The 22,005-nt window shown below is 38.4% G+C and overlaps 3 protein-coding genes across 3 annotated transcripts in view; 2 read left to right on the forward strand and 1 right to left on the reverse strand.

The window, feature by feature from the left end:
• The window catches only part of LOC107560072 (gamma-aminobutyric acid receptor-associated protein-like 2), a 10,729-nt gene extending 8,883 nt beyond the window's left edge, over positions 1–1,846 (reverse strand). The window contains exon 1 of the mRNA XM_016244125.1: positions 1,685–1,846. Coding sequence (XP_016099611.1) covers positions 1,685–1,846 — 162 coding nt within the window. The remainder of the gene's footprint in view (positions 1–1,684) is intronic.
• Positions 1,847–2,035: 189 nt separating this feature from the next.
• tmem231 (transmembrane protein 231) lies at positions 2,036–9,589 on the forward strand. The gene is made up of 7 exons (XM_016244134.1): positions 2,036–2,597; positions 2,682–2,848; positions 4,422–4,550; positions 4,677–4,820; positions 4,979–5,060; positions 5,316–5,421; positions 8,864–9,589. The coding sequence occupies exons 1-7, from the start codon at positions 2,459–2,461 to the stop codon at positions 9,024–9,026; spliced, it is 930 nt and encodes a 309-aa protein (XP_016099620.1). The 5' UTR covers positions 2,036–2,458; the 3' UTR covers positions 9,027–9,589.
• A 503-nt stretch (positions 9,590–10,092) lies between these two features.
• Positions 10,093–18,200, forward strand: LOC107560083 (carbohydrate sulfotransferase 6-like). The gene is made up of 2 exons (XM_016244133.1): positions 10,093–10,254; positions 16,312–18,200. Exons 1-2 carry the CDS (start codon positions 10,108–10,110, stop codon positions 17,530–17,532), a joined length of 1,368 nt encoding a protein of 455 aa, XP_016099619.1. The 5' UTR covers positions 10,093–10,107; the 3' UTR covers positions 17,533–18,200.
• The last annotated feature ends 3,805 nt before the right edge of the window (positions 18,201–22,005 follow it).

Below are 22,005 nucleotides of genomic sequence, written 5' to 3' on the forward strand. Positions count from 1 at the left end.
TCCCCCTGCTCAAGAAGGCACATGTACAGGCCCATTTAAAGTTTGCCCAAAAACATCTAAATGATTCAGAGAAGGCTTGGGAGAAAGTGCTGTGGTCAGATGAGACCAAAATTGAGCTCTTTGGCATTAATTCGACTTGCCGTGTTTGGAGGGAGAGAAATGCTGAAATGCATCATCCCTACAGTCAAGCACGGAGCTGGAAACATTATGCGTTGGGGCTGTTTTTCTGCTAAAGGTACAGGACGACTTCACCACACTGAGGGACAAATGGACGGGGCCATGTACTGTAAAATCTTGGACGAGAACCTCCTTCCCTCAGCCAGAACACTGAAGATGGGTCTTCAAGCATGACAATGACCCGAAACATACCGCCAAGGCAACAAAGGAGTGGCTCAAGAAGAAGCACATTAAGGTCACGGAGTGGCCTAGCCAGCCTCCAGACCTCAATCCTATAGAAAATCTGTGGAGGGAGCTGAAACTTCCAGTTTCCAAACAACAGCCAAGAAACCTTAAGGATTTAGAGAGGATCTGTAAAGAGAAGTGGATCAAAATCCCTCCTGAGATGTGTGCAATCCTGGTGACCGACTACAAAAAACCTCTTACCTCTGTGCTTGCCAACAAGGGTTTCTGCACCAAGTACTAAATCATATTTTGCTTGGGGATCAAATACTTATTTCACTCACTGAAATGCAAATCAATTTCTAACCTTTATATAATGTGTTTTTTCTTGATTTTTTGGTTGGTATTCTGTGTCTATCTGTTAAAATTAACCTACCATAAAAATTACAGACCCTTCATTTCTTTGTAAGTGGGCAAACTTACAAAATCAACAGGGGATCAAATAAAGATTTTCCCCACTGTATATATATATATATATATATATATATAATTCTTTCAATTTTAATAGACAAAAAAACGGTTGGTAGCGGATAAATTGTATGTCTTACGCAAATGAAAATAATGCAAATAGCTCATTGATTGCAGGTTATGTTTGTAGTTCAAAGGCTCATGAACTGCAAACATTGCTGTTTTAGGCTTGTGCTCAATATGTGTGGAGAGGAAAAAAGGCAACAGCCACTTCACATCCATCTTCAATGCTGATTCAAGATCCTTTGGTGTTTATTGCTGGTTGGCAAATAGCTTTCAGTGCATTAGCACCATGAAATGTTGATATCTAATCGATTTAGATTTATTTATTGCAGGATGAAGAAAAATAGCATGACACACTGTCCAAAGGAAAAAACAAACAAACTTTGTGCCAAACATTTACGTTTGGTGTGAAAGGGTCTTTAGACCTGCTGTTGTCTATGATATGGTTATTATTAGTCAAATAACAATGGGTCAGTGACAAATAAAGATGAGTAATAATTTTCCATGGTGTGATATAATTGTGTTTAATGGTTTTCCTTAACTGTCCTGGTAATTGGTTTATTTTATCTGATAACTGGCATGTGTTCAACAGCATACTGGTTTTATGGGAATATCATTGGCATTGGTATCGACTACTGAAACTGTGATTATTGTGACAACCCCATTCCTTCCAGATGAGAAATGACTCCTGGTTTGTTCTTAGATTTTCCCCAAACGTGCATAACAGTGATAAGCTCTGTTACTATGACTTATCATCATACATTTTAAAATCGGGAAGGCTAAGGCCATGTTGAATTTTTCATATCATACTCACAGGAACTCTGTCTGGGTACTTGTTGCGGATTTTGGCCGACTCCACACACCTGTGCTCTGAATGATGGATGCAGAAAGACAAGACATCGATCAGCCACCATGCAATGCTCTTCACATCATTAATATTCATTAGAGAGTGTTCGGAATACGAGTGGATTCTCATTAGTCATACTCATCCGCATTCTTTTTTAATAATTATAAATAGATTTAAGACTACACACAAGCACACACATTGTTCGACAGTGTAACTAACAGTGTTGGGAAGGTTACTTTGGAAATATAATAGCTTACAGATGACAAGTTACCCTATCTAAAATGTAATAAGTAGTGTCTCTAGTGACGTCACCGCGACAGCGTGCCTACGTCACGGCGCGGCTGACTGCTCGATTCCGGGGTTGTTTTCTCACACGAGTTCGTACATTTTGCAGCAGCTACACTTATTCGATAGCAGAAACCGAGTGATTAAACTCATAAGTTGTGTTTGTAAACGTGATTTAGATTAATTCATATCTAATAGTGCGCATACTTCGCGCAAGGCCGAGTTTCGCGCGGTTGCTATGGTGAACAGATGACGCCGCGCCACCGGTTCGTTTGCTAACTTAATCACAAGTTTGGACTTTATTAGGTTTTTGCCCTAAAAGTGTTATACTATTTAGACGAAATTGATTTTTGTTGATCGTTGCTGGTGAATGTATTCGACAATGCACGCCGGATATACACGCGCTTAATGGTGTTGGATGGGAGCTAATATTTAACTGCAGTGTTATTAGCAACAATGGCTTTTTATGAGGTTTACACCCATCCCGCTTTAATAAGACACAGAACACGCGTCTGCACGAGAGCGACGCTGTTTATCTGTGTGGTGTTATGCCTCACGTATATTTCGCCTCTTCTGGTGGCTTACAGAAGTCAAGGTAAGCTGCGTTTTATTGCAAGCAAATCATTTACAGATCCTCGAGCTCGTGTGGTGACATGAAGCGACTGTGCTTTACGAACAGGCTTCTGGCTGAAGAGCAGCACATATGAAGAGCAAGCGGTCATTCAGTTCCAGTATGACATGATCGTGATCGGAGCAACAGACACAGCAGGGAGCTATATAGCATGGAGCACGTTTCCCAACTTTAATCGACTGATGGGAGATAATTTACGCATCCCGGCTGTCTCTGTGAGAACGAAGCTTTTTATGTCATTCATTTTTGCACTATTGCAATAGTAAACTCTGGAAGCATATGTGACCCTCGACCACAAAACCAGTAATACGGGTCAATTTATTATGAATAATAAAGCTGAATAAATCTGAATAAATAATCTTTCCATTGATGTATGGTTTGTTAGGATAGGACACTATTTGGCCGAGAGACAACTATTTGAAAATCTGGAATCTGAGGGTGCAAAAAAATCAAAATATTGAGAAAATCACCTTTAAAGTTGTCCAAATGAAGTTCTTGGCAATGCATATTACTAATCAAAAATTAAGTTTTAATATATTTACGGTAGAAAATTTACAAAATATCTTCATAATAAATTATCTTTACTTAATATCCTAATGATTTTTGGCATAAAAGAAAAATTTATCATTTTGACCAATACAATGTATTGTTGGCTATTGCTACAAATATCCCCCAGCGACTTAACACTGCTTTTGTGCTCCAGGGTCACACATCAAAACTTAATTTTTTATTGGTAATATGCATTGCTAAGAACTTCATTTAGACAACTTTAAAGGAGATTTTCTCAATATTTAGATTTTTTTTGCACCCTCAGATTCCAGATTTTTCAAATAGTTGTATCTCGGACAAATATTGTCCTATCCTAATAAACCATACTTCAGTGGAAAGCTTATATATTCAGCTTTCAGATGATGTACATCATTTTGTGGTCCGGGGTCCACAAATACAGTGGTGTGAAAAAGTGTTGGCCCCCTTCCTGATTTCTTATTTTTTTGCATGTTTGTCACACTTTAATGTTTCAGATCATCAAACAAATTAAAATATTAGTCAAGAGCTGAAGCGAACTTGGGTTCTGTAGCAGAACAATGATCCAAAACACACCAGCAAGTCCACCTCTGAATGGCTGAAGAAAAACAAAATGAAGACTTTGGAGTGGCCTAGTCAAAGTCCTGACCTGAATCCTATTGAGATGCTGTGGCATGACCTTAAAAAGGCGGTTAATGCTCGAAAACCCTCCAATGTGGCTGAATTACAACAATTCTGCATAGATGAGTGGACCAAAATTCCTCCACAGTGCTGTAACAGACTCATTGCAAGTTATCGCAAACACTTGATTGCAGTTGTTGCTGCTAAGGGTGGCCCAACCAGTTATTAGGTTTAGGTTGCAAACACTTTTTCACACAGGGCCATGTAGTTTTGGATTTTGTTTTCCCTTAATAATAAAAACCTTCATTTAAAAACTGCATGTTGTTTTTACTTGTTATCTTTGACTAATATTTAAAGTTGTTTGATGATCTCAAACATTAAAGTGTGACAAACATGCAAAGAAATCAGGAAGGGGGCCAACACTTTTTCACACCACTGTATTTACGGTAGGAAATTCACAAAATATCTTAATGGAACATGATATTTACTTAATATCCTAATGATTTTTGGCATAAAAGAAAAATGGATAATTTTGACCCATACAATGTATCGTTGGCTATTGCTACAAATATGCCTGTGCTACTTATGACTGCTTTAGTGCTCCAGGGTCAGATATTAAAGCATGGTTTGTTCGTTATTCAGGTCCAGGAGGAGGACAGAAACCAGGATGGGAAATCTGACCTCCTCACGCTCCAAATCAACATCCCACTCAAGCCAGAAGAACAGATGTTCGGCATCCAGCTCCTCATTACCTTCTCATACCAGCTGTTTGTGTGTATTTGTGTGTTGTCCTACACGTCACAAATCCAATGCCTCCCTCTAAATGTGCAGTGTTAATATCTTTCTCCATCTCTCTCTCTCTCTATCTATGACTTATCGGTCTCTCTGTCTGTCTAGCAAATGTCTACGGTTGCGATGCAGACGCTTGCCTTTGTGCAGCATTCCTCGCCTGTCCCAGGATCTCAGCTGTTCGTCTGCGGAGACCTGAAGCTAAACCAGCGAAGCCCTCTTCCTCACCGAGGTTTGCATAGTATCTACAACGTGAGTATAACCCGAGAACCCCGGCGTATGACCTACATGCAGACTAATCTGATGATTCACTCATTGCTGGAAACCGGTTTGACTTGCGAAGCAAAAAAATTCAGCGATTGGAATTATTTGGAACGTATTTGATTTGAGTGCAGATTGTGTTTTGCTAGGTATCGCTGATCGATGCATCCAGTCCGTTTGCGAGTACATATGACCTGGCCAACATCATTAGACTCTACCAGCAGAGAAACTGTAAGATAAGGAACATATCATTATTGTCATGAATATATCCAGTGCCTCTCTCGTCATCCTTGTTTTTGCTTCATTGCTTTCAAAAATAAGAGATTTGCATTGACTCTAGGCTGTATTTTTCAGTGGCGTCCTCCTCTAGGATGTTCTTAGCTTATTTCTGTGTTCATCACCTGCTGCTGTATTTTCTGTTTCTTTGTTATGGAATACTAAAACCTTATCTGTCAAATCTCTGTCGATCTCAAATGTGTCTGTCAGTGAGCACTCACCTCTCAGGTGTCGTTCCCGTGTGGACGGTGGGCAGAGCTGCACATTCTCCATTCCAGATCAGCGCTCAGATCAACTATCCCGTCGAGACTATTACATATCCTTTACATTTACGTGTGCTTTAGATATTTGTATTCAATACACAAAGAGAGCTTTCTTCTGTGGAACACAAATAAGCTAATTGAAGAACAATGGGATCCAAAAAAGTTCAAGAGTTTGAGATCAGTAAGATTTGAATGTTTTTAATGGAGTCTCATCCATTAGTCTTTAATGGCTCATCAAGGCTGCATTTATTTGATCAAAAATACAGAAAGAAACACTAATATTGTGAAATATTATTACAATTTAAAATAATGGTTTTCTATTTTAATATGCTTTGAAGTATAATTTATTTTTGTGATCAAAGCTGAATTTTCAGCATCATTACTCCAGTCTTCAGTGTCACATGATCTTCAGAAATCATTCTATGCTGATTTATTATCAGTGCTGGACACAGTTGTGCTGCTTAATATTTTTGTAGCCTGTGATTTTTCAGGATTCATTGACAAATAAAAAGTTTATTCAAAATAGAAATCTTTTCTAACAATATAAATGTTATATTGTTACAAAAGATTTGGATTTCAAATAAATGCTGTTCTTTTTTCCTTTATTTAATCAATAAAGAATCCTGAAAAAAAAGTATCACAGGTTAAAAAAAAATGGTCTGGGGCTGTTTTGCTGCTTCAGGACCTGGAAGCTGTGTGATAAATGGAACCATGAATTCTGCTGTTTACCAAAAAATCCTGAAGGAGAATGTCCGGCCATCTGTTTGTGACCTCAAGCTGAAGCGAACTTGGGTTCTGCAGCAGGACAATGATCCAAAACACACCAGCAAGTCCACCTCTGAATGGCTGAAGAAAAACAAAATGAAGACTTTGGAGTGGCCTAGTCAAAGTCCTGACCTGAATCCTATTGAGATGCTGTGGCATGACCTTAAAAAGGCGGTTAATGCTCGAAAACCCTCCAATGTGGCTGAATTGCAACAATTCTGCATAGATGAGTGGACCAAAATTCCTCCACAGTGCTGTAACAGACTCATTGCAAGTTATCGCAAACACTTGATTGCAGTTGTTGCTGCTAAGGGTGGCCCAACCAGTTATTAGGTTTAGGTTGCAAACACTTTTTCACACAGGGCCATGTAGTTTTGGATTTTGTTTTCCCTTAATAATAAAAACCTTCATTTAAAAACTGCATGTTATGTTTACTTGTTATCTTTGACTAATATTTAAAGTTGTTTGATGATCTGAAACATTAAAGTGTGACAAACATGCAAAGAAATCAGGGAGGGGGCCAACACTTTTTCACACCACTGTATTTACGGTAGGAAATTCACAAAATATCTTAATGGAACATGATCTTTACTTAATATCCTAATGATTTTTGGCATAAAAGAAAAATGGATAATTTTGACCCATACAATGTATCGTTGGCTATTGCTACAAATATGCCTGTGCTACTTATGACTGCTTTAGTGCTCCAGGGTCAGATATTAAAGCATGGTTTGTTCGTTATTCAGGTCCAGGAGGAGGACAGAAACCAGGATGGGAAATCTGACCTCCTCACGCTCCAAATCAACATCCCACTCAAGCCAGAAGAACAGATGTTCGGCATCCAGCTCCTCATTACCTTCTCATACCAGCTGTTTGTGTGTATTTGTGTGTTGTCCTACACGTCACAAATCCAATGCCTCCCTCTAAATGTGCAGTGTTAATATCTTTCTCCATCTCTCTCTCTCTCTATCTATGACTTATCGGTCTCTCTGTCTGTCTAGCAAATGTCTACGGTTGCGATGCAGACGCTTGCCTTTGTGCAGCATTCCTCGCCTGTCCCAGGATCTCAGCTGTTCGTCTGCGGAGACCTGAAGCTAAACCAGCGAAGCCCTCTTCCTCACCGAGGTTTGCATAGTATCTACAACGTGAGTATAACCCGAGAACCCCGGCGTATGACCTACATACAGACTAATCTGATGATTCACTCATTGCTGGAAACCGGTTTGACTTGCGAAGCAAAAAAATTCAGCGATTGGAATTATTTGGAACGTATTTGATTTGAGTGCAGATTGTGTTTTGCTAGGTATCGCTGATCGATGCATCCAGTCCGTTTGCGAGTACATATGACCTGGCCAACATCATTAGACTCTACCAGCAGAGAAACTGTAAGATAAGGAACATATCATTATTGTCATGAATATATCCAGTGCCTCTCTCGTCATCCTTGTTTTTGCTTCATTGCTTTCAAAAATAAGAGATTTGCATTGACTCTAGGCTGTATTTTTCAGTGGCGTCCTCCTCTAGGATGTTCTTAGCTTATTTCTGTGTTCATCACCTGCTGCTGTATTTTCTGTTTCTTTGTTATGGAATACTAAAACCTTATCTGTCAAATCTCTGTCGATCTCAAATGTGTCTGTCAGTGAGCACTCACCTCTCAGGTGTCGTTCCCGTGTGGACGGTGGGCAGAGCTGCACATTCTCCATTCCAGATCAGCGCTCAGATCAACTATCCCGTCGAGACTATTACATATCCTTTACATTTACGTGTGCTTTAGATATTTGTATTCAATACACAAAGAGCTTTCTTCTGTGGAACACAAATAAGCTAATTGAAGAACAATGGGATCCAAAAAAGTTCAAGAGTTTGAGATCAGTAAGATTTGAATGTTTTTAATGGAGTCTCATCCATTAGTCTTTAATGGCTCATCAAGGCTGCATTTATTTGATCAAAAATACAGAAAGAAACACTAATATTGTGAAATATTATTACAATTTAAAATAATGGTTTTCTATTTTAATATGCTTTGAAGTATAATTTATTTTTGTGATCAAAGCTGAATTTTCAGCATCATTACTCCAGTCTTCAGTGTCACATGATCTTCAGAAATCATTCTATGCTTATTTATTATCAGTGCTGGACACAGTTGTGCTGCTTAATATTTTTGTAGCCTGTGATTTTTCAGGATTCATTGACAAATAAAAAGTTTATTCAAAATAGAAATCTTTTCTAACAATATAAATGTTATATTGTTACAAAAGATTTGGATTTCAAATAAATGCTGTTCTTTTTTCCTTTATTTAATCAATAAAGAATCCTGAAAAAAAAGTATCACAGGTTAAAAAAAAACAGCACAACTGTTTCCAACACTGGTAATAAATAAGCATATTAGAATGATCTCTTAAAGGGATCTGAACATGAGGGTGATTTGAATTATGACAGAAATTTACAAATCCTTTTTTTGTAAAAGATTCTCTATTTGTATGTAGTATGCTTCATGCTTGGTTACTAACATCAACCATCTGGTCTACAATAAAATCCTGATACCATTTTCTTTCGGATGACATTGTTTTGACAGGAAATTGTATGCTTTTAATTTAGCCACATATTGGACACATGAAGTGACTTTGAGTTGCAGATGTCTCTTCCTGACTTCTGTGCATTATTCCTAGACGCTCCACTCATGTTTGATTTGATCAGCTCAAGTTTAATTTCCTTGACTGGTTTCTCTACCTATCGGCCGGGCTTCTGGGAAACGATCAAGTTTGCCTGGATTCAGTATGTCAGCGTCCTGCTCATCTTTCTCTGGGTTTTCCAGCACATTCAAACATTCATCTTTCAAAACCAGGTTTTACCAACCACCACAGTACTGCCGTTTAAACAGCACAGCTCCTGACATTTTTACTGTTTTTGATTTATTTTTTATTGTACAATTATTAGGACCTTCGTTTGTTGTTGAGGACTAGTGCCTGCTAATGCGTTTTTCTATATACATAGTCTTTTGTTCAGTTCAAGTGTATTCATAAGGAATTCCCACCAGGATGCTTGTGGAGTCGCTGGTTTTTCTGGTTTTAAAGTACTTCGAGTTCTGCAGCATACTGCGCAAAATATTCCTTGCTGTGTTTAAAGACTGATAGAAGAAATACTTCAAGCCAAAACTTCAAACAAAGTGTGTGATAAACTCCGGTTGTATGAAATGACCTCAAAGACCTTGTGCTGATGTTTTCAAATCCACAAAAAACACGAAAAGCCCTTGAGTTGTTTTTTTTGTTTTTTTGCATTCCTCTTAGAGCACGAGTAACAGTTAAACGCATAATGCTCATCAACAAAGTTGAATTATTACGCTTGATGTCTAATCAGTGCTGTGAGTCACTTATATTTCACAATATTACTTTTGGATATTTAGTTATAGTTTGGATATTTAATGTTGCCGTTTGACAATAAATAATGTGATAAACATCTTCTGGAAGATTATTGTCAGTGGTTAGGTGAAAGAAAACTGTTGTTGACTCAAACCAAACAAAAGCACATCATATGTTTGCTTATGTTCCTCTTGTCTTCATCTCAGTTGGCTCCACAGATACACTTTCACAAATGTTGTATCTAATATTCTCTGTGCTAGCTGTTGTATTCTCCTCCACGTCCACAATGAGATCAAGCACAGGAAGTCTGGCACAATGGACAGGATACAGATGCAATGCTTTCCTGTTTTATTCAGCCTTGTTGCGAAAGCATAATGCCTTATGGAGCTCTTTCTGAATCGGTGAATTTACATTTATATCGTGCATGGATTTAATTGGTGTATATCCATTTTTAAGGCAAACCCAGATAAAGCTAGGCCAGCTGGATAACAATGTGTACATAAATGTACTACATCTTAAGTTAAAATTAAAATGACACCTATACCTGTTTTTAAATACGCTTGCTATTATTCCTAACACAAAGGAATTGGAGACAAAGCGTCCACTCAGAAGTTCATGCCATCTTCAGAAGGCTGCTCACTGTGGAGCCCCGCCCACCGCCTGCCAATCACTCCTAAAGGCCACGTCTCAAAGCTTCTCGCATCCAGAGTTTTACAGCAGAAGCCCTTCATCTCTGAATGCGCACGCATTGCCGAGCAGGAGGTAAGGCACGCTTTAATAACATGCAGCGTCTGCTATAGACATACAGTATCACATTAATATTTGTGTTTGTGGGGGGACTCTTAAAATTATCTGTTTGTGACGGGAGTGTGTGTGACTTTTTCTAGAAGTCCCTAAAGAGGATGGTTTCAGATCTCCGAAGAAGTCTAATGTAACACGGTTGTGTTCTCAGGCGAGTTGGACCTAACAAGGATATTATTTGAATACTCGTAGAAACATTTGGTAGCTCAAACGATGAATTGTTGGTTTGACAATGTCGAAGCCAATGTCTCCGCGTTCTCTCTCTAAGCGTTTTGGGGAATAGGTGCGTTCAGCATTTTTGGGCACCACAGTGCGCTCCGAGCGTTTCTGGAGTCATATGATGGTGTCTAGTAATGCTGTCTGTCTAGTCAGCTCACTAGGTTTGGGGTCACACACACACACACACACACACACACAACAAATTGTGTCGCGTCCTTTGAGCAAAAAGTCACTTTTCAACATTTTAATCAAATGTTTTCGGGCCTGTTTACACCTGGTCATTTCATGCGTTTTCGCTGATCGGATATCTTCTCTGATTTGTTAAAACGTTTCCATTTACACTTGGCCACATACATGTGTCGTCGCAAAACTGATATAAATCCGATCTTCAATTCCGGCGCTATATTTATCACGTCAACGAAATCAAACGATAAGCGCTGCATTTGATTAATTATCAGCTCATTTCGAGATCAGAGACCGCACTAGGAGAGCGCGCGGCATCAGCACTGTAGAGATAAGTTTGTGTTACTACTTTAATGAAGATGATTGTGTGTTGGCCGTCTGCGTCTTAACTTTGTTTCATTCGGCTTGCTGAAGAGAGGCTCCGCTACTCGCCCGCAGCGATGCGTGTTGGATTAGCGCAGTCTGACTAATGTCATATAGCCTATAACACGCTCTCGCACGTTTATTATTTTAACATTTTGGGAGGAGTAAATTTTACATGTGGTTTCAACAACCAGATGCATTTACACTTGTCCAGTTTCGTCTGGAATGCGTCCCAGACCACCTCCTGAAGTGGTTTGAGCGATCGGATTTATATCCGTTTCGGAGGGCATTTACACCTGGTCTTTTCACGATCTGATAGCTATCCGGTCAGAAAAACGCATGAAGTGACCAGGTGTAAACAGGCCCTTAGGTACCAGATAGGTCAGCTTAAAGGAGCACACAAACGAAATCTGATCGTATTACTCATTTATCACACCATTCCCCACCTGTTTCTCCGAGTCAGGTGTGCGACGCTCTTAAAGCGACAGTTCGCCAAGAAATGCTTCAAGTATATATTTTTTTTTGTGAAAATTTTTATTTACAATTTATTTTTGTCTCGTGCAATATCTTCAACGTTTTTTGCAACCGTACAAAAGCGTTGTGAGAAACGACCCAAATTTAATACATGACAGATGAGAGCGAAAACGGTTTCAGTTGATAATATTTTTTGGTTTCTACATCAAAGAGAGCCATTATATTGCCTTTTGAAAAATTAGAAAGTAGCCTACATGGGCCGATATGATAAATTCTGCTAAACGTTACGCTATTGTGTTTCAGGACGAAATAAGGTATTGCAGGCTTCGCGTGTGAGTTTTAGGTGAACTGTCCCTTTAAAAATGTTTAAAAGCAGCGTGTTTTGAGAGTGCTCGGCAGCATTACCATTGTGCACATTGTGTTGTTTTCAGAGGGAAGTTTTCCGTTGGTACAGTGTGCATTGCCTTTGCATTTAATTTCATATCTGTGCGTGTCTGGTCATAGGCCTGTTGATTTGATGTGGATAACGCGACCTGTGTGAAATGCTGAAACTAATATCATCTTTTGCTCAAATGGGAAGAGTTTTCTGTGAGTGTCGAGGAGCAAGCTTCTGGTTCCCTGTTTTAGTATTGGATTTCTTCAAGGTTTTGCCAGTTTTAATGGAAGATTGACTGCCATCTGCTGGTTAGAGTTAGTAGGACAGCTCGTTTCTCAAAGGAAAGTGTTGTCATATGGAGCTCTAAAGAGAAAACTGAATGTCTGATGGTAAATCTTTCCACTGAGGTGTGTCACAAAAAAATCTCTTAGATTTGGCCTAATGAGGGGTTTTAATATATAAATTTCAGTATATAAAGTTGGTTATAATTTAACTGAATTTACTTCCCAAAGCAATTTTGTACTTCCATTTGGCTCTTGGTGAGTAACTTTTTTTTCACCTCTTACTTTGATCAGGTATTTCCAGAAGTACTAAAAGTAATTTCCCTTGATATTCAGGCTAATTTTTATTGTAGTTGTTCATTGGTGTTTAATAGCGATGCACACAAGTATCGTCCGGTCATCAGTAGGATATACAGTGGGTACGGAAAGTATGCAGCCCCCCTTAAATTTTTCACTCTTTCCACCAACGTTTACCATCCAACCTGACAGAACTGGAGAGGATCTGCAAGGAGGAATGGCAGAGGATCCCCAAATCCAGGTGTGAAAAACTTGTTGCATCTTTCCCAAAAAGACTCATGGCTGTATTGGATCAAAAAGGTGCTTCTACTAAATACTGAGCAAAGGGTCTGAATACTTAGGACCATGTGATATTTCAGTTCTTCTTTTTTAATAAATCTGCAAAAATGTCAACAATTCTGTGTTTTTCTGTCAATATGGGGTGCTGTGTGTACATTAATGAGGAAAAAAAATGAACTTAAATGATTTTAGCAAATGGCTGCAATATAACAAAGAGTGAAAAATTTAAGGGGGTCTGAATACTTTCCATACCCACTGTAGAGCCAGATAAGTTCTGTCAGTTGTGAGGTGACCCAAGCTCATGCACCAAGATTGGTGGAAAAACAACAGGTTGTGATTTGGCAACATGCAAAAATTAAAGTAGAAATGTAAAATTGCAAAGTAGAGTTGTCACTTAAATAATTAAATAGAGGGCAGGGCAGTCCAAATTAAATAGTGACCATACAAAAATTACCATATAAAGCTTACTACAGTATATCATATTTAATAAAGTTAATACATTTCATTTAAAGTTGATACTTTTTACCAAGTAAAAGGCCTTTTAGTGTAATTGTAAAAATGTCCACCTTCAGGTTGTGGTACACGTCTTTCTGCTGTGAAATCTGGGCCCGTATTCACAAAGCAGTTTCTTACCACTACGAGTTCTCCTAAATAGCAGTAAAAGTTTTTAGCTAAGAGTTTTCTCTTAAAACCTGTTCACAAAGCTGCTGAGACACGCTTTTACTGAAGAATAGAGAGAAGTCTTCAGCTCAGAGTAAGGGCAGGGTGGATGATGATGCTTATTAACTATGCACACAGTGATTGGCTGATAGTCTGTCAGAGATTTTATTCATAGAAATATTGTAGAGCGCGATATTATGTTGCCGTATTCAAATAAAGGTTTAAAAATAAAAGTTAGTCACATTCAAATAAAGATTTATTTTTTAAGCAGACAGTCTATTAATACTCTAATGACTGCTAGTTGACTTGTAGTTAGTTACTTGCTGTTAGTAGAATGTTTAAAGTGGACTACCAAAATAAAGTGTTACCAATTTATATTATATAAATATTTAATATATAAACATAACATTTAAAAATATATATTTACGTGTGTGTGTATTTATATATATATATATATATATATACTTAATTTTACTGACTCCAAGTCATGCCTTCAAGTAATGGACTCTTTAAAAACTGATCATCCTTTGATAGATTGTATTTTAACCAAAGTGGACCATCTACAGAATCAATTCTTTAGTATTATGTTGGGCTTTCAGGAAATGAGCGAGCTGCAAAGGACTAAACATGTCAAATTCCTCCCTCAGAGATCAGACCTATTATTAATCGTTACATATAAGTGGCGAGAAGAGTGGGATACATGTACAAATAATAAATGACATGAAATGCATCCGGAAATTTCAAACAGATTTTTAATCTCTTTTAAAGGGGTCATATGATGCTATTTTAAAGATCATTATTTGGTGTAACAGAATATGTTGACACGCTTTAATGTTCAAAAAACATTATTTTTCAAATACTGTAAATTATTGTAGGTCCTCTATGCCCCGCCTCTCTCAAACACGTCGTTTTCAACAAAGCCCCTCCCCTTTGACAAGCGCAGACTGCTGTGATTGGCCTGCTGACCCAGTGCATTGTGATTGGCCGAACACCGTAAGCACTCGTCGGAAATGTAACGCCCCTTACCATAATCGCAGCTTCAGCTTTCAAAGTAAATATCAAGACAGTTAATAATGTGGTTAGTTTTACCATCAGTTCAAGCCGGAAAAGGGCAACAGACACAGTGATGATGCAGTACACAAGCCGCGGTTAAGACAGCTGAGGTGCTATGATTTCTGACAGACAGTTCACTCTCCTGTGATGTGACCCTGTTCCCCTCTCACACATGACGCGTTACTCTGCGCTGTGCAAAACTCCGCATTTGAACAGTCAATAGCAAATACTTAAACTAATAACAAAACATACTTAGTCGCTGATTCAGAAGCGCCAGATTGTCATAGCGAAGTCGGAATTGATCCTTTTTTTTTTTTTAGAAATAGCCTTTGTGCACAGCCAGCTTTGTACTCTTCTAGGTTCAAAAAACTGTCGTTCATAAAATGCATTGCACAAACATCTGGGTTGTGCTGTTCTGTTGTAAATAAATCTTAACCAATGATTCCTAATTGCATCTACTTCCGGAAGGCCAAATAAAGTGCTTTTGCTTTCGCACTGAATCACACAGCGTCTCCCTGACATGCTGCACCAACACAACTGCTGTTCCTGAAACCACGCCGCCTATCTTTGTGTGCACATTTGGGCGGTGTTATGCAAATCTTCCCACATAGTGATGTAGACATGTGGGGGCGTGTTAGAACGAGCCGTTTTAGGTAGGTGTGGCTGATTCTTAACTTTTATAAAGAATATCTCTTTGGATTTGAGACTTCAGTCTTTGCAACTTTACAGATATTCTTTATGCACCAAGAACTTGTAACACAAGGAAAAATTGAAATTGCATCATATGACCCCTTTAAAACTAGATTTGATCAAGTGTTCTTTAGCAGATGTCGCATAGGTCAGGTCAAGACTGACTCATGTATGTTTGCTTAAGGTGAAGACCCCACTCAATGCATGTTATGCAAGATTCCCCTTTCTGTCAGACATATTTTATTAGGCTGTCCAGCCTTTAATGCATGTAGAAAACTCTTTTTATGAAGTGAACTCACTTAAATCTGAGCAGCCATCTTCAAGAATCGGCTAAAAACACATCTCTTCCATCTTTATTTGACCCTCTAACTCTAGCACTCTCTATTCTAATAGACTTGCAATCTATTAATTTACTAACTGCTTTTTTTCTTTAAAAAACAAACCAAAAAGTAACACTAGCTTCTCTATTCTTTTTGTATTCTATTTCTTTTCTTTTATTATACAATTAACAACAACAACAAAAAAAGCCTCTAGCACAAGCTTGCTCTATTCTTTCTATTCTATCGGTTTTCTCTTTATTATATGATAATAAAAAAAAAAACCTGCTACGTGTGCTGCGTTAAGCTAACTGAGACTTGTTACAGCACTTGCATATCATTGCTCTTTTGTTGATTTTGATTGCTTCCATTGCCCTCATTTGTAAGTCACTTTGGATAAAAGCATCTGCTAAATTACTAAATGTAGTGATTTAGGCTAGTATAATTTTGCCAGATTTTTTTTTAGAATTTTTATCATGTTAATGTAAAAAATCTTGTGTAATATAACTTGTTTGTTGGTTTTTATTGTATTTGTTATACTTGTATTTTTTAAAAATTGTTTTTGCCATGAAATAGTCTAAGATGCTGACAAAAAAATATACTACTACTACTATATATATATATATATATATATATGTATATATATATATATACACACACACACATACATATATATATGTAAACAAAAACTTTTACTTTGGATGCGATTAGTCGTTTGACAGCACTAATTAAAACTAATCCTTTAAAGCTAGAATAACACTTTGTTTTAAAGCTTTAGGGCATACATGACCCAGCCATTGAAGTATGACTGTGCTTGCTCTCGCAGGTGAATAAAGCAGGCAGTATGCTGCGCTGGAGAGTGTCGAAGCCCACTGTGCTGAGTCTCGTGTTAATCCAGGCGGCTGCAGTGGTGCTTCTGTACGGCTGGTTCATCCGTCCACCGTCTCCAAACACGGCTGCGTCCGAGGGCAAGGTGCATGTGCTGCTGCTGTCCTCGTGGAGATCCGGCTCCTCGTTCCTGGGCCAGGTGTTCAACCAGCATCCGGACGTCTTCTACCTGATGGAGCCCGGCTGGCACGTGTGGACGTCTATGCAGCAGGCCGGCGCGCGCAGCTTGCGGATGGCGGTGCGCGATATGATTCGCAGCGTGTTTCAGTGCGACATGTCGGTGATGGACGCTTACATGCCCCAGCCGCGCAATGTCTCCAACCTCTTCATGTGGAGCCACAGCCGCGCACTCTGTTCTCCGCCCGCTTGTTTTCTCACGGCGCGCGACGAGATTAGCAAAGAGCAAGACTGCAAGCTGCACTGCGACACGCAGGGTTTGAAGCTCGCCGAGGCGGCGTGTCGGACTTACAGCCATGTGGTGCTAAAAGAGGTGCGCTTCTTCGAGTTGGAGTCGCTGTATCCGCTTTTGCGCGACCCGAGTTTGGATCTGCGCATCATCCATCTGGTTCGCGATCCTCGAGCAGTGCTTCGTTCCCGCGAGCAGTCGGTCAAAGCACTGGTCAAAGACAACGCTATAGTCCTGGAGCAGGCTAATGTCCCAGAAAAGGATAAGTCTTATCAGGTCTTGCAGGAGGTTTGTCGCAGCCACGTGCGAATTTATGAAACCGCCACGTTAAAGCCACCCGATTTCCTAAGAGGGCACTATAAGATGGTGCGTTATGAGGATCTAGTGCGCAACACGCTGGCCGAGATCGAAGCCATGTACGAGTTTGTGGGTTTGGAGATGACCGAAGGTTTGCAGGAGTGGATCTACCGCATCACGCACGGAAAGGGCAAGGGAACGAAGAAGGAGGCCTTCAAGATCACCTCGCGAAACGCCGAGGACGTCTCTCTGGCTTGGCGAACCACCTTACCGTTTGAGAAAGTGCAGCGCATCCAGGAGGTCTGCAAAGGAGCCATGACTCTGCTGGGATACAAGACGGTGGACAGTGAGAAAGAGCAGAAGCTGCTGGATTTAGATGTGATGACCCCGCGAGAGCGCTATCAGTTCAGCTGGCTGTCCTCGAAAAGTACGACAGCGAAAGTATCAAAAGCATAAAGACCTAAGAACTGTGGTGTTTGCCCTTCGGTTTTGTTCTCGTTCACTTCATACAAAAGGACAGTCGAACTTGAGTGTCCCATTGAGCTGCAGAGAACGGGACACTAGAGCAATAAAGCGCTGTTCTCTTCCTTAACACAGCTTTTAACACTGGATGCTGTTTTTGAAGAAATTATGGTCCAATAATGGAATTCAAGATGTATTTATTGACAGAAACTATTATGGTGATTTTTGTTTACGAAAAGAACATTGCATTTCAAATTGATGTTGTAGGGTTGAATCGAATTGACCAGTTCAGAGCAGTTACGCATTGTGGTGGCAGAAAATCACCAGTAACAAGTGGATGGAAACGTGTAAAATCCACCCAATAAGAGGAAAAAATGTATCGTTGTGCCTTTGGATGTCAGAATTGGAATGCAATTTTTTTTTTTTTTAATCGAATACAAAGATACTATTTGAAACTAAACGCAGACGTTTGAATGGACCGACTGTTGATGAAAACTGCTAAGATTACTTTTAAAGCGTAAATTTCATTTAAACCGTAGATCTACATAATTTTCACAAATGCAGTTCATAGGGGACATAATATTTCATGCTTTAACTGTAGGGCTAATACATTATGTAAACCTATAACATTTTACCTAACATTTACCTAATTTCACAATTCTCTCACAGATCTCACAATTCTGACTGTTTTTCTCGCAAATGCAGGTTTATCTCCCGGTTTCACAGACGGGGCTTAAGCCTAGTCCCAGACTAAAATGTAATTCTGAGCCGTTTCAACTGAAAGAAACTTGCACTGACTGATCTTAAAATATATCAGTGCCTTTGCTTCATCTCAGGATGTACACCAATACTATTTAAAAAAAAAAAAAGCATGTTTATAAAAATGACTTCTATGGCCTAACCCCGACTTAGTTTAAGCTCTGTCTGTGAAACCAGGCCTATGTCTCCTAGTCCCCTATTTAACTCGACAATAGTGAGTTTGTCAATTCTGAGGAAAAAAAGCCAGAAGTGTGGGAGACAAACTCATGGGAAAAGAGAGAATGACGAGTTGATTTTTCTTATCTGAATTGTGAGATCTAGTCTTGGAATTGCGAGAATAAAGCCATAATTTTGAACTATAAACTCAAATTTACCTTTTTTTTAAATTATTCTTTAATTATATGGCTTCCATTGACTGCTATTTAAAAACAGTAATTTTCTGCCACCAGGTAGGCTCTGCCCACAAAAAAAAAAAAACGTCAACTGTTTGCAAACACAAAATTGGTCTCTCGTGTTTGTGTGTATCTCAAAAATGCCATTCAGCTTTCTACAGATTTACACAGACTCTGACCGCATGAATCAGAATATAATCGTCGTTGTGAAGAAAGTAGTTCCTGCTCCTGGAGACCCACTGTCCTGCAGAGTTTGGCTACACACCTAATCAAACACACCTGTACCAGCTCGCCAAGCTCTTCAGGATCACTCAAATATCACCGGCCGGATGTGCGGGAGCCGTTTACACAGTGAGAGCCAGGAGCAGGGGTCAAGACCTACGACGTAGTTAATATTTGATGTTATGTTAGTGTTATGCTGTTATACTAGAGTTTTGTTAGCTTTAGACCAGTTGTTGTCCATGTTCTTGCTGGATTTAGACTTTAATCAGACTTTGACCAAGAAAAAAAAAATCGTTCCAACTCTTACAAATGTGATTGGATGTGCCATTTTTTTTCTTTTATTTTTAAGTTGCCCATCAGTTGAATCCTTGCTGCAAGTTGCTGTGAAGCACTTTGCTTAACTGAACAAATGAAGAAAGACACGCATCCAACAGTGGATATATATGGGTGCAAGAGCCAAAAATAGTGCAGAAATTTAACACAAATAAAAGGATCTAATTGCCTAAAAAGATCCCACAAACTCCTATAAGCAGGAGTTCAGAGCATTCAGCTCTAAATGCATGCAAAGTAAAAACATTTATTCAAAATAATATAATTGTACAATAATTAAAAATAAATGAAATTATTGTATAATCACTACTAAAGTTATATAATTTCAACCAAAATTAAATAATTACCAGGAATCAATGCTGTGCTCTATGGGTGTTGTGAATATTAGAAAAAATCCTGGGAGAATTACTAGCAAAAAATCCTAACGCTAGATTTCCAAGCGGACAATAATATACAATTGATCGAGTATGTAAGTTATACAGCCTACAGTTCGGGTTAATTATATTACTTAGAGAAAAAATTGTTTATTCTGTTAATATTTATTACACATAAGGGCCAAAAGTGTTTATAGATCAAGAGAGGCCTGTGCATTACATGGGGGCAAAAAAAGAAAACCTTTCTTTCTTTGAGTTACTCCAGTATGGTTACATGTGGCACTGCCTTATTTTCTCACTTGTTTTACAAGACAAAATGCATGCCGATTCATGAGACTCTCTTACACTGTTTCACTAAGCATGTGAGTTTATCTTGTTTTGAGGATATTAGGAAAATGCTCAGAAAGCAACGCAAAGATGCTCATTTTAAAATCTCAGTTTGTCTATCTCTACTAAACTGCTTGAGCAAGAGAGAGTCCTCATGAAAGTTCAGTGTTAGCTAAAGTAATGGGAAGAATCAACTTTAGATAGGTTAATGTTCTGATTATATCCATTAGGGGGGAAAAAACTGATTGTTGTCCATGTGTTTATCTGCTCTTAAATATTTAAATACTTGAGTGATTTCAAAATGAAATGATTTGGGGGTGGGGGAGAGAGGAAATATTTTTTTGGCTCTTCAAATTTGTTTATATTTACTAAAAGTGATCAAAAAAATTACATGCTCAAAGCTTTGAAAATTGAAAATGTATATATTGATTAGAGAGTAACATTTTGTTGCTATAGATCTTAAGACGACAAATTATATATAAAATATTGTTCTATGCCATATGTGCTAGGCCATCACTAACCAATGTGAAAGAAGTGTTGATAAAGTGTTGTACACACACTGCTTTGATGATTTAATGACTTGTTTGGTTTTGGTAAACCCGGATGTCAGACGCACGTCTACGTTTTGCAGTTCAGTGGTACTGCTTTGTTTGTCATTTACATAAAAGGCTTTTATTATTCTTTGTACCTGTTCTATAGAATTTCTCGGTAGTATACGCTGACATTTGGAACCTAATGTGATCAAATGTAAACTATTTTAAAATTGATTGACTTTTTTGTAACGTTAATTGAGGTATTGACTTTTTATGAGGTAATGTTTGATTTAAATGGAAGCTGGTGTTTTATTATGTTTGAATCACATTGATTTATATTCAACACATCATGTCTTAAATCAGTTCAAGTGTAAATGGAGATAAAGCTAGCACCAGATCAGGAGTCTCTTGTGTGAGTCTAGAGGATATATTTTGTTGGCTGTTGTGATCAGGAGGGAAGTCTGATAATGCATCGTTTCATAAACTATATCGGGAGAGAGTGAGATTTTAGAAGTCAAATCATGGGACACATTTAGCTCGTCAGTATTCATGCTTGGCTTCAGTACGTTTTCTCTAGGTTTATCATTAATGTTGGTATTTTGGTTGTTTGCAACATTATGCCTTATTCATGGTTTGCCTAAATTTGGCTGGAGAATTTTTTTTAGGTACCTTACACACTTTCTTTGACAACTGATCATTAAAACCCTGCTTTAATAATAAAAGCTTTTATCTCTGTACAACAGACCAATATTGTTTGAGTTATTATAATTAACTCTAAGCCTCACAGAAATTGTTTTGCATTTTTATAACCTTGTTTACCTTATATCATTTTTGCAAATGAGCATGTCCTCAAATGTCCTCCAGTGAATCTCATCCTCATGAACTGCTCCAGATGTGTTACTCCACTTTTCTACCAAGACACTTGCAAGTTCAGTTTCTGTGGGGATGCATAAACAGTCCTTCCTATCTTAGGCCTCTTACATTCAACATTGCATGCAGACAAGTATAGAATATTAATATTCTAGCACATATATATACATTTCTAGCACATATATTGAACTGTAACAGTGTTTTCTAGCACACGCTGCAATGACACAGGCACATGTCTGAGCGTTCAATTAAGAGACTAAAATAAATTGCATTGAACCCTTCACAGTTTTTTCAAAGTCTGGTTTGATGAAAGGCGTTCGCTTGAACTGTAAATGGAGTTCTACTCCAATGTTTGGGTTGAATACCTTCATATCTGTTCACCTACTGTTTAAAGGCTATATTAACATGCAAACGCAGCTCTTATGTCTTCATATTATGCCAGTGATTCTGAACAAACGGTTACTGGTGAATTGAATGGATTTACGTAACAAGATTTATCCAAACTTTATAGTGCAGCTTTAAAAACTGGTTAGTTGATTGATTTCTTATGTACGTTCATTGTTAATTTGATTGTTTCTGCCTGTAATTGTGGAATGCAAAAACTAGAAATCTAATTAAAGTAACTTAAAAATGGGCTCTTGACTTGATTTCCACTGTCTG

The sequence above is a fragment of the Sinocyclocheilus grahami genome, unplaced genomic scaffold, assembly GCF_001515645.1.
Source record: "Sinocyclocheilus grahami isolate Dianchi unplaced genomic scaffold, SAMN03320097.WGS_v1.1 scaffold709.1, whole genome shotgun sequence".
Classification (NCBI taxonomy): domain Eukaryota; kingdom Metazoa; phylum Chordata; class Actinopteri; order Cypriniformes; family Cyprinidae; genus Sinocyclocheilus; species Sinocyclocheilus grahami.